The sequence below is a fragment of the Dryas octopetala genome, chromosome 7, assembly GCF_963921425.1.
Source record: "Dryas octopetala chromosome 7, drDryOcto1.1, whole genome shotgun sequence".
NCBI classification, from domain to species: domain Eukaryota; kingdom Viridiplantae; phylum Streptophyta; class Magnoliopsida; order Rosales; family Rosaceae; genus Dryas; species Dryas octopetala.
Genome location: NC_141372.1, coordinates 20,319,422 through 20,331,960, shown reverse-complemented (window position 1 = coordinate 20,331,960; position 12,539 = coordinate 20,319,422). Strand labels below are relative to the sequence as shown.

The window sequence follows — 12,539 nt, the reverse complement described above, 5'->3', positions numbered from 1 at the left end:
AAATCTCCTCCACCATTAAACAATTTAAACCGATATAGCATATACCAGTGGAAGCAGAGTTTTAGTGAGAGAGAGAGAAAGAGAGCTAGAGGCAATTTTATTTACTTATATTCTGAACAGATCATGCAGCTGCTAGCTATACAAAGAGCATGCTAAAACAGCACTAATGCAGCAAAGCAGCTAGTGTGTACGTGTGTATAAATATATTATCACATAGAATCCTCAAAGCTTAAAAAATGAAAGAAAGGAAAAGAATCATCGGCTATAGATGGATATATCGGCGAAAAAAAAAATGGAAATTAAGAATTCATGAATTATAGCCTAAGCCTGAACTTGCAGCTACTGCTCTGAATTCTAATATCATTGTTCTCATAAAGACTGTCGACCAACAACCTGCAACGGACCACAAATTTGATCTTGGGGAGCTTGAGGCTGCCAAGCTTAATTCTTACAGGTTGCCTGACCCTAAGAGTGAGGGGAACGTTGCCAGTCTGCTGCTGCTGTTGTTGGAGTGTGGTGAGAAGGCCCGCGGCATCTGGCGTGGTTCCGGTGAGAGGAACTACAAGTTGAGTGGTGTTGCGGTGACCCTGGTAGAATTTCGGCAAAGCTCCTTCGCATAGCTTCGTCCCTTGGGGTGTGTACGACACACTTATTCGGCTCCCTCCTTCATAGTATATCCCAATCTTCTTGTTAGGGTTTCTTGCCGTGATGCTCACGTCAAAAGTCGCATCCAAGCTCCCATCAGCGTCGCTCACATTGAACCGGGTTATCTGCAATTTGTCCACCGAGTATTTTGGAAGCTTTGGTCGGAACACAAGGAATATAATTCCGCCAGTGATGGCTATCACAACCACTTGGAGCAACAGCAGGCAAACAGTCCAGCACAGGCACCTACGGAAACAACTTCTTCTTTTCTTTGGTGGCGCGGAATGCATCACTGGAATGCTTCGTCCTTGAAACGGAGGATACTCGCCATGATGCTGATCGCCTTTATCCGATTTAGAAGCTCCCCTTGGTACCAATGGTACATCTGGTGCTGCTGCACCACGTGCTTCAACATCATGGACTACTGGATGGATTCTTTGGTGATCTGCCATTTCAATAATATCGAATCGATCCAACTTAATTTCCACAACAGATGAATTAATTAGATCAAGAATCAACACCACCTCAATTCGTACTGATCAATAAATTATTTCTTTCTTCTACTTTGTATTGATTTGATGTTGTAGAGTTAGGTGATCCGACTTACTTATAACCAATTTTTAAGCCGAGGGTAGGAACGAGCAAGGAAGAGTCGTTGTACTCGCTATATGACACGGTTGAAGGCAAGCTTCCTTCTTTGACTTTCTAGCCAGGAGCTGAGGTAGTAACGTAGTAGGTTTTGTATTGTATATGTATTTATTGGGCGGCTCTGACATATTATTACATATATGCCTGCCCTCGGTGCCAAATATTCAACCAACTAAACGTCTGTATGTAAAATCCTTTTGTCATCTATTACGACTTTTAAGTTTTATGTGCCGTGGAACCTTATTGCTTCCTTTAAATTAAAGCAATATATATATGTTCACGCGTCTCATGTATAAAACTCCATGTGTTAATTCCTTCCATCTAGAACCCCTAATAAAAATAAATTTATAAATCAAAAGAAAGATTTAGATAATTAAAGAAGAAAAAGTCCGATTGTGACTGTTTTTAAATTATTTTTCAAAAAAACTTGAATCGATAGTTAGATTTTTTATATTATAATACGCGTTGTTTGATTTGAGAGATATTACCCACATGACTGGGTCATGTAAGGCGCATTCAATAATGGAAAAAAAGGTATTTAAATGGATACATAAATTGCAATAACAAAAAAACCATTGTATATTTATATCCATATGTGAATAGATAAATCCATCTTATTCCTCTAGATAAATTGCAATAACGTACGAATGTGAAAGCGGACAAGGTCGGAGGAACCTCCTTATGGTTAGTTTGAGTAAGGGATAGGAAAAGAAGGGTATGGGTTGAAAAAATGAAAAGTGAGCCGACGCCCAGCCGACAAGTCATCATAAGAGGACCCAGACTTTTTTTAGTTTTATAAAAGATTAAAATTGGATTTTTTGGGTGTATGGTGAAGCCGCGAAGGGATACAAATACAGTTGAAAAAACCTTCCTAACCCAGAAAAAAAAAAAGGGTAAACTGTGTGATTATGAAAGGCGCTTGGACTTTCATTAATTTTTTCCTCTAACGTGATATACCAAGTATGTTCATTGGTATAAAATTCAGGATCATTATTATAAGAATTTTTTTTTTTTTATCATAAATAGTCTTTTAAGTTTTATCAAAATATTAATTTGATTAATATTATCTTTCATCTTTGTCACCGAACATCAATTTAGTCCCTTTATCCTCTTTTATTTAATTTTTTGTTTAAAATACCATTTTTAATTTGAAGGGCAAATATATCTTAACACCCTCTATACTAGAGGTATCAAACGAGTCTGGTCGGGCTGGCCCGAGCACGACACGGCACAATTAAAATAGGTACGGCACAACACGACACGACATGATTAAATGGGCCGGGTCGAAGTTTTTAGCCCATCGGACACGACACAGCACGAGCACGACATGAGCACGGGCACGAAATGAGTCCGAATTAGGCACGATTATTTTAATATTGTTTTTTCCAGTTTTAGATAACTTTTTAACAAAAATATTCAATTTTCATGAAAAATAATGTTAATATTTAATTATAAAAAAAATATCATAAGATTTGTTTTATCACCACAAAAAATAAAAATAAAAAAAGGTCTATGGGTCGTCCCGTTTAAGGCACGGCACGAGCACGAATGTCCCGCGGGCCGTGCCGGGTTTAGGTCTTAACTATATGGGCCGGCCCGAGCATGGCAGGAAAGCATGATAGACTCAACTTAAACGGGCCGGGCCGGCCCGTTTGACACCTCTACCCTATACATACTTTAAAAATTTGCCAAAAATAACTCGAGACACGAAAAAAGTCCTCAAAAATTTTTATTGACTCGTTTTGACTATTACTATTTTTATATGAGGTCAAATTATCAAATTGAAGTTTAATATTTTTTAGAAAATTTAGAATTTCCAAACTAATTTCTAGAAAATTAAAATAACATTTTATTTTAATTTGACCTCATATAAAAATAGTACTACTCAAGACGTGTCTGTAAAAAGTTTTAGGGAATTTTTCCGAGTCCCAAACTATTGTTGACAACTTTTCAAAGTGTCTAGGGATATAAAGACATATTTGTCCTTGAAAATTGGTATTTTAAATGGAAAATTAAACACAATTGGACGGAGGGAACAAATTAATGTTCGGTGGCAAATATGAGGGATGACATTAATGGAGTGAAAATGCACTTTAGAAACTAAATTGATGTTTGAGTGAGATTTGAGGGGCTATTTATGATAAAAAAAAACTTATTATAATTCTCTCTTTTTTCTTTTTACAATATTGGAGAGATTTCTCTAAAAAAAAAAAAAAAAAAAAAAAACATATTTATGTTATAGAGATTGAAATTTAATTTTTTTGAAATTTTTTTTTTCTACATACAAGTTACAAGTTACAACGGACATTTACATTTTTCACAAAAATTTTGTTTTGTTTTTTTTGAGAAATTGAAACTCCTCTTGACTTGGTGACGTGATTTGTGATCAGCTAAGCTATTCTCATTATCTAAACATTTCTCAAATGGTAAGATGTGTGGCCGAATACTTAATACTAGTCAGTCATTAGTTCACACTGTCCACTGAAATTATTTATTTTATATTTTTATGTGGGTGGAGACTGGAGAGTGACTGAAAAGGTTTAGAACAAATGGGGTGGTCATCCACAGTTTCAGTCTCTTCTTGCTGCCGCTGCTGCTGCTATTACCAATGCTACAAACCTCCTGTCTCTCGCTGCTGTTTGGTTGATAATATCAGAAAACGAAACAATGGCTCAAGCAAAGCGCTTCGGTTGCTTCGGCCACCACACCCACACCCCAACAACAACTCCAACTCCACGAGGACCACGATTCATTCCAAACCACGTTTTCTTGCTAATTGCTCCACCGACACCCAACTCCAAGATTCATCATCATCTTCTGGCGATGATTTTGATTGTGTGGGGACAGGCCAGGACGTAGAGTGCGTGGTCTCTGAAGAAATTGAACAGACGTCGCTTGGATTGGATTTAGATTTGATACAACAAGTGCAGGAATGGGCAGTGCTGGTCTCTCCCTTCTTCTTTTGGGGAACGGCTATGGTGGCCATGAAGGAGGTTCTGCCAAGGGCCGGTCCTTTCTTCGTCTCAGCCTTCCGTCTAATCCCTGCTGGCTTTCTCCTCGTTGCTTTCGCCGCTTCCCGAGGCCGCCCTTTTCCAACCGGCCTCACTGCTTGGCTCTCCATTGCACTTTTTGGCCTCGTCGATGCTGCTTGTTTTCAAGGATTTCTTGCTCTGGGTTTGCAGAGGACATCCGCTGGTCTGGGCAGTGTAAGTTTTTTGTTTCTCTCTCTCTATTTGTATAATGTCGTCACGCATTCCCTCTAATCTAATCTACATCAACCATTGCATATTTTGCAGGTTATAATCGATTCACAACCTTTGACGGTGGCTATACTTGCCGCCTTCTTCTTTGGTGAGTCCATTGGGTTCATTGGAGCCGCAGGGCTTGTTCTTGGTGTCATTGGACTTTTACTTCTTGAGGTAAGCCTTTCCTTCGGTGAGACAGAAAAATGAGTTATAATTCAGGTATTTCGGACACATTGAGTTATATTGTAACCAACAAAAAAAAACAAAGCAAATTCCATATAAATTACTGAAACATTTCAATATTACATAATGGTCATAGTGAGCCTTTTTTTCCCATAATGGTTACTCTGCTTTATAATTTTGTCCCATAATGGTCAATAGCCCCGGCTGGCTTGCGGATGTCAAGTAACTTTTGGTTGCGGAAATGGCCACATTGTCACACTGACCATTGGTACAAATATAAATATGCATGGTAGTGTCAATTTACAAATGGGGTTTAGGGTTTAGAAATGGGGTTTAGGGCTTAGAATTGGGATTATGGAGCTTTTGGCTTAGGGTGAGGTCGCGGGTTAATATAATTTTTAAAAGTTTTAATTAGACGTGGGGAATATAGGCAGGTGGGGTGTGCATTGTGGACCTAGTAATAGAAGCATTCTAATGAATGATGAGGTTAAGAGAGCTACGTCTATGGCTTGGTCAGCGGCTCAAACCCAAACTTCAAAGGAAAAAGGGTTATGTTTAATTTAAGTTTGTATAAGAGGGGTGAGATGAAATGTGTTTTCCCTAGATTATGTTCACCCATATTAATGGTCTATCAAATAATTTGAGATTGAATTGAAACTTTACTCTCCAATATATATAAATTATCTGAAAATAGGAGTATCAAGGGAGGGTCAGGTAGAAGTTTAGGCTTGACATGAATACTTATTCATCAATTATTTTAAAAGGTACTATGTTCATCCATTAACAAGTAGCCTTAAGTCACTTATCCGCGTGAATACAGTTTTAGGAATAACACTATTAGAACATTCTTGAAGCAAAATAAAGTGGAACTAGAGTAGTGAGCAAACACCTTTTTAAATAATTTGGTTCTATATATAATCAATTTTCAAACTAGTTAAAGTTTTTTCAGATGCAACAATTAGGCCATAGACAATTCTCGGTTCATTTCTTCATCATGGATTTAAAATTCAAGAACTAGCCCTTCTAATGGTAGTGATGTTTTGAGGGTATGTATGTGTGTGTGTGTGTGTGGGGGGGGGGTTGAGATGTATGGTATTCAATTCCTTTGAAGGATGGTGGCATTTCAATAGTCTAAGCTCAACAAGGTGCAGACGGTTTCAGATATATCTTTCCAGGGGCTGTACTGGGTATATTAGTCAGATCTCTATTGTACAATTTATTTCTCCTGTTTTGTGCTATTAAAAAAAAATCTTAGTTTATTTACTTATTTATATAATGGCACATGCTTTAGAGGCTATACTGAGTTTCCGATCTAATCGTATTTTATATAATGGCACATGCTTTAGAGGCTATACTGAGTTTACGATCTAATTGTATTTGAGAAAAATTGATTTCCACGGAACCTTTTGCATTACCCCTGTAGCTATTGTATAATTCTAAGCTTTATTCTCCAGGCACCTTCACTTACTTTTGATGGAAGTAACTTTTCATTGTGGCAAAGTGGGGAGTGGTGGATGCTTCTCGCAGCTCAGAGCATGGCAGTTGGCACAGTCATGGTGCGCTGGGTTTCCAAGTACTCTGATCCTATTATGGCAACTGGATGGGTAGGCTGTAATCACTTGATAGTAACTTTATTATTGATATTATTTCCTGTGTTTATCTTGGAATTCTTTATTGCAGTTACAAAAATTTGATGGTTATTTTGAGAATTCTTACCTTCTTCAGTGTATAAATCTAAAATAGGAATATTAAATGTACTCAACATTTGAAGAAAGTTTCCACCCTCTTACTCTCTCTGTTTGCTGCTTTATTTATTTACAGATTTTTCAAAAATTACACTCAGATTCAAAGTGCTAGTCAATGATATACCCCTTTTCCCTTCATTTTAAATGGTTTCATTTGGCCTAGGAAAACCAACTCAGCGAAGTTAACGCAGCCATATTTATGCCAGCTTCTTTATGACATTTTCCAACCATACAAGAAACAACAGCCATTTGTTATTTAAGTTCTTAAGGAGGTGCCTTTATTTGAATAAAAAAACACTAATTTCTGTTATTTTTGAGTTTCCATCTGTCCACATTGCTTAATATTTTTTGGGGAAATATTTGAAGAAAAAGTGATTCTTTGGCCTGTTTGGATTTAAAATGATATAATGAGAGATATATCACATCTTTTTGTCAACTTCAGTATGAATGACTGAGTGGAATATAGTGTGTTCAAAATATGAAACTCAAGAGAGGTTTGAGTACAAGCCAAAGAAAGGAGGCTTGAGTAGTTTCCAACTACACAAGTGAATTAATGTATTTTTGGAATACTTCAGAGGAGGGTTGAGTAGTGTGTGCTACTGGGCTTATGTACCTTTGGCAATGTGTTATTTGAAGTCGTAAAAATTTCTGATGTTTATTTACTTAGCTTTAGACCATTACATGCCATATTTTATTTAATATCTACTGGAAAAATAGAGCTAAGGGATGTGTGCGTTTTTTGTTGCAGCACATGCTTATTGGGGGTCTACCTCTTGTTGCAATCTCCATTCTTAATCATGACAATGCTATCAGTGGAAGTCTCATGGAGTTCACAGCAAATGATGTATTGGCACTCCTGTATACATCCATTTTTGGAAGTGCCATCAGCTATGGTGTGTACTTCTATAGTGCAACAAAAGGTATGCTCTAAATTTTTATTATGATTTATCTTTCATTACAAATTTCAGTATTTTCTTTTCAAACCTTGTGATTCCCTTTCACCATATAGTTTTCACTTTTAAGTTGCTTATCAATGTTTAAAGTCACAATTTTTTTTTCCGAGAGCTATTTCTTCTGACTTAAGTCAACTTGATTCACACTATTACTTGTAGAGTTGATATTCTCTGCCTATAGAATTGAGGTACTATTTCTATTGGATTTCAGGTAGCCTGACAAAGCTCAGCTCCCTTACCTTTCTCACTCCAATGTTTGCTTCGATATTTGGGTAAGATCACCCAACCGCATTGCAAGGAAAATAAATAAAGGCTTATTTGCACATTTACCCCCTGAAACTATAATTGTGTAACACTTCACCCCTGAAAGTTTAAAGTTAATGTTTTACCCCCTAAAAGTTTTTCTTGTGTTCCACATAACCCGAAACCATCAAATCTGTCAATTCCTTCGTTTAAATCGATGATGCGGCATCTACGTGGCAGGGCAATTTCGTCATAAATTCAAAAGGTGGCATTGATGGACTTGACGGTTTCGAGTAATGTGGAACACATGATATACATTTAAGGGGTAAGTTGAGACATTAAACTTTCAGGGGGGTGAAGTGAGACAAAGTTATAGTTTAAGGGAGTAAATGCGCAAATAAGCTATAAATAAATAAACAGACTTTAGGAACTTTCCTAAAGTACACGACACCTGCTAGTGATTATTGGTAGATTTCTGTTTTTTTATATTAATAATTTTCCATTCCCACTATTCGTGCCTCATTGATTTCTGATTGCAGGTTTCTATATCTTGGTGAGACATTTTCATCCTTGCAACTGGGTGGGGCCATCATTACTGTTGTTGCAATATACATGGTTAACTACAAAACTATTGTGGAATGAAGCATATAATCAGCATGGATGCATTTTACATGTGAACAGAAGGTAGTTAGGCTGATTGGCAGGCTGGATCCTGACCCTCCCACCTTTTACAAAAAGATTTTAAAGTTGCTGAAAGTGCCCTGGGGTGTGAATTGAGGCACCTTGTGTTGACACAGTGAATAATAAGGAAAAGGACAGAAAGTTGGAGAGCTAACCATGCATTTACTAGTGTAATTACTGTAAAGAAAGGTTAAAATGGTTGCAATCATATTCTCAGAGCATAATATTGGGTAGAACTTTTGGTGCTTCTTAGGCCTTATCAAGCTTACTTGGGTTGCACTCGCTGTTGCGGTTACTATTATTTGTCTCCATGGGAAATCTTGTTTCTTGGTAAAGTTAAATTGTATGATAATATTTGTACAGAGATATTGTATGATCTAGTTAATATGCAAAGTCTGGAGTTATGGTGGTGAATCTTTTGAGTATTTTGAAAGAAGTATACAGCTTGAGTTTTTTAATCACTAAAGGAAATGGAAAATCTGGGACTTCTGAGCTAGGTTTCGTGCCAACCTAGATCAGAACTTGAGCAGGGCTAAAACAAATCTTCATAGTGATTTTTTTCTAAGCCAACATCCAGAAGGCAACAACTTGCCAAATCAATTTTGCTAGCAATGGAGCAACTAATAAGCAATGCCGTTTATTAACAGCTGATCAGCTGAGAACTGTCTGAATTAAGCGTAGAAGGAATGAATTATAGAAAGGAAAGTGTTAGAACTAAGAAGGATTCTTGAGCAAAAGAAAATGAACTGAATAAAAACCGTTGCAAGTATGCAACACTCAACATCACAATGGATAGTTGTTTAAATTGAAAGGTACAAACTGAAGCTGAATGAATAGTTAAAAAAAAGCCATTCACTACATTTACGTGGATGCAGCTGCTGAAATTGTGTGAGGAAGACCTTTAGCGTTAGTGGTAGCAGTGAGCTTGCCACGTCCATTAATCCCACCGCTCTGCATCTGCTGGTAATGACCATCACAGTCTGATCTCTTTCTCCCACCCAGCTCTCTAGTGTTGGTGTTGGTGTTAGATCTTGAAGTCCAGCTATCAGTGGAATCAGCTGAATTGGGTTCCCATGAAGAAGAAGAGAAGCCCCAATGATGTTGTTGAGAATGAGAACCACTCACAAAGCTGTTGCTGCCGGACGATGATTCTTGGTCCTCCATATCTAACCCCCCTCCTCCAGTACCCCTTCTCACTGTCACATACTTGTGGAAGCTTGGCTCCATTAGATCATCATCGACAACTACCTCAGACTCCACAACTATGCTTTTTCGAACAATATTAGCACCCAGTGAACAATTCATGCTTACTTGATCTGTCGGGGCAGAGGAGAAGGCGCAAGAGAGATTGGAACTGGTAGCAGAGTTGAGGTCAGCAACAGCTTCTAGGATAGAGCAGGCCTTGGTTACACACGGGGGTAATGATACTACAGCAGTACTAGTACTAGTGTTGTGGTGGTGGAAATTCTGTATGTCTTCCAGCAATAGCCTAGTATAAGACGGCGTAGGATCTGAAAGGAGGGTTGTTTCAGGATTGATCATGTCTAGGTCTCGGGATCGTCTAGAGGACCTGCTTCTTGTCAATGTTTGGGGTTTCCCGCAATCAGCTCCTGAGGCTACCGCTGCTGGTGCCTGTCCCTTAGCCTTAGCCTCTTCCACCCCTATTATCTGTTGCCTCTCCTTTGCAGAGCAGTTTGCACTCATAACTCTGTTATTGTTGATCTCCACATTTGGTTTCTGCAATGCAAGATGAATGGTTAAACTTGAGAAAACAATTTCATATCCGATTAGAGGTTGATTTGCTAATAATATAAAGCAAGGCAAAAATAAGAAGTGAAGTTACCAGGTGATTCAAAACAATCTCTTCTGTACCCTCGGTGGTGGTTCCTCTTTTGGTCCTGTTTTGTACCCTGCTAGTGCTGCTGTTGCTGTTGTGGTTATTATGCGCTTGTGGATATGCAAGGGAATTAGGATCAATCTCACTCAATGGGTTCCTTCTGCAGGGCGAATGCTCTGCTTTTCTTGAAGAGCTGCGGCTAAGCGAAGGCTGCTGCTGCTGCTGCTGAGCATCACTGGAAGCTTTAACATTTGCTGATCTGGCCGGGGACTGAGAACGGGGCGATGCGGCACTCCTTGAACCCACCATTACTGCCTCCCCACCACCACCGACATTTCTCTTCACCGATATCCGCTTGATGGAAGTGGTACTGGTGGTTGTATATTCTCCTCCATTGTTGCTCTTGTCCATCACCAAGGAAGAAATGGTGGCAGGGACTGAAACCATCTTTCCTGGCCTATTATTATTAGCACCCGCAGTAGAATTACAAGTGTTAGCATTCACATTACAAGTGGCATTTTGCTCCGATGAGCGTCGGCCAGGGGACCGACTCGCCCGTCTCTCTCTGCTACTGGATCGCTGCTGCTGCTGCTGGTTTCTTTCTCTGCTGGGCGTCCTCCTCCTCCCTTGAGGAGAAGGAGAAGCCCTTGAGGATTGCCGGTGGCGTTGCCGGTGGTGGTGGGTTTTCTCTGCTGCAATCCCATCAGCATCATGACAGTCATTATTCTCAATCTTCTTGGCATCATCAGAAGCTGCAGTGACATGTTCATCCTCACAGTTATCGAAGTCATAGCTCCTCTTTGAACCAGAGTACTTTCTGCCACGGTCACAAGAAGCCGAAGAAGAAGCAGCCTTCCCAGAAGAGCTGCGGCTGAGCCTTCCACACTGTATAAGAATGGCATCCACTTCTTCTTTATTGCAGCTTGATGTCCTCACACGCATACCCATGCCTGTAGTAGCTGTAACTGCTGCTCCCGCAACCTTGTCATCCACTACTTCATTGCAAGCCTTGGCGGTTGTAGTAGTAGTAGTAGTAGTAGTAGTAGTAACGGGAGCAGAGGCAACCCCCTCTGCATCTGCTGGTTGGGGAGGTGGGCATCTACAATCTCTGTCTCTATCATCTTGGCTGTGGCTCTTGCGGTGTTTGATGATGAATATCTCCTTCTTCACTTGGCTTTCTTCTTCTTCAATCTGTTCTTGTTTTCCTGGCACTGTCCTTTTCTCCTTCTTCAGCTTCATTTTAAGCTCACCTGGCACTGCTTCGGATTTGGGGTGGTTGTTAATACTTGGATCAACCACTACTAGCGTTGATGGTGCGCCTGAAGAAGTAGCTACATAACCAGCAGCAGTAGCAGGAGAAAGAGAAGCACAAGGAGGAGTGGAGCCTTTCTTCTTGCTGAAACAAGTACCCATGGAGCTTGTTGAAAATCTGGGTCTGGGTAAATCACACAAGAAACCCACCCAATGAATATTGAAGAAACAGAGAAAACGGAATGGCAGAGATAGAGGGATTTTGAATTATAATAGATGAGGGAAGACTTGGTGGTCCTTTGCCCGAGAAACATTTTCAAAATGGTTTCATTTGTAGAGAGAGAGAGAGAGAGAGAGAGAGAGAGAGAATTTGAAATTGTGATAGACGGGCGGGCACGCGACTGCCACTCCGAAAAATAGAGTCGTTAGATGGGGAGAGCCGTTGGATGATATTTTTCCGACCCTACTGAGCCAGTGAGTCACTGACCCACCACCAACTTCAGCTTTTTACCCCTTTCATAATGACCTTAATTTGGTACCATTAGTCTACAATTCGAATCTTTACACCTTTTTAATTAATTTTTTATATCGCTACGGGTCAAATTTTTACAACGGCTATCTTGCCTTTGTTTTTTTTTTTTTTGGGTCGGGTTTGAACGCCAACCCATACACGGTAGATGAATTTTGCATTAATTTTTTGGGTTTTTTATTTTTATTTTTATTTTTTTAAAAAGTTCAAATCGAAAAATACCCTGATCGGCCAGCGGCAGCGCACCTGCAAAAACACAGTGACTAACTGGTCAACTTTAATGAGCCGAGCGCTCGGCACCATCATCGAGCACTCGGTACAACCCATCAAACGCTCGTCAAAATGCCATTGTCCAACAGTGGCAATCACTGTCACTATGCAACAGTAATTATCTAAATTGCAAAAATACGCTATAAATTGCCACTGTGCAGTGGCAATTTTTCGATTTAAAAAAAAAAACTCATCGAGTGCTTGGCACCAAAAATATAGAACAGAACATAAAATGAGCTTTATTTGTATAAAGTTGACCTATTCATAATTCAAACTTTTTAGATGGATTTGTTTATCATTAAGAGTTGT

The 12,539-nt window shown here is 39.2% G+C and overlaps 3 protein-coding genes across 3 annotated transcripts; 1 reads left to right on the top strand and 2 right to left on the bottom strand.

Annotated features, from left to right (window-relative positions):
- Positions 1-86: 86 nt before the first annotated feature.
- Positions 87-1,166, bottom strand: LOC147280408 (NDR1/HIN1-like protein 6). Its single transcript, XM_086249845.1, has one exon. It carries the CDS (start codon positions 1,095-1,097, stop codon positions 315-317), a length of 783 nt encoding a protein of 260 aa, XP_086105971.1. The 5' UTR covers positions 1,098-1,166; the 3' UTR covers positions 87-314.
- A 2,606-nt stretch (positions 1,167-3,772) lies between these two features.
- Positions 3,773-8,757, top strand: LOC147280407 (nodulin MtN21 /EamA-like transporter family protein). The gene is made up of 6 exons (XM_086252684.1): positions 3,773-4,499; positions 4,590-4,712; positions 6,176-6,325; positions 7,215-7,386; positions 7,631-7,691; positions 8,202-8,757. The coding sequence occupies exons 1-6, from the start codon at positions 3,843-3,845 to the stop codon at positions 8,302-8,304; spliced, it is 1,266 nt and encodes a 421-aa protein (XP_086108810.1). The 5' UTR covers positions 3,773-3,842; the 3' UTR covers positions 8,305-8,757.
- Positions 8,758-9,095: 338 nt separating this feature from the next.
- On the bottom strand, positions 9,096-11,934 carry LOC147280406 (uncharacterized). The gene is made up of 2 exons (XM_086251669.1): positions 10,187-11,934; positions 9,096-10,080 (listed from the first exon to the last, which is right to left on the bottom strand). The coding sequence occupies exons 1-2, from the start codon at positions 11,591-11,593 to the stop codon at positions 9,205-9,207; spliced, it is 2,283 nt and encodes a 760-aa protein (XP_086107795.1). The 5' UTR covers positions 11,594-11,934; the 3' UTR covers positions 9,096-9,204.
- Between the last annotated feature and the right edge of the window lie 605 nt (positions 11,935-12,539).

Coding starts and splice junctions, on each gene's coding strand:
- LOC147280408 (XM_086249845.1), bottom strand. CDS start 1,097: ATGGCAGATCACCAAAGAATCCATCCAGTAGTCCATGATGTTGAAGCA.
- LOC147280407 (XM_086252684.1), top strand. CDS start 3,843: ATGGGGTGGTCATCCACAGTTTCAGTCTCTTCTTGCTGCCGCTGCTGC. Junction 4,500..4,589: donor CATCCGCTGGTCTGGGCAGT/GTAAGTTTTTTG, acceptor CATATTTTGCAG/GTTATAATCGATTCACAACC. Junction 7,387..7,630: donor CTTCTATAGTGCAACAAAAG/GTATGCTCTAAA, acceptor ATTGGATTTCAG/GTAGCCTGACAAAGCTCAGC.
- LOC147280406 (XM_086251669.1), bottom strand. CDS start 11,593: ATGGGTACTTGTTTCAGCAAGAAGAAAGGCTCCACTCCTCCTTGTGCT. Junction 10,081..10,186: donor AGATTGTTTTGAATCACCTG/GTAACTTCACTT, acceptor CTTGCATTGCAG/AAACCAAATGTGGAGATCAA.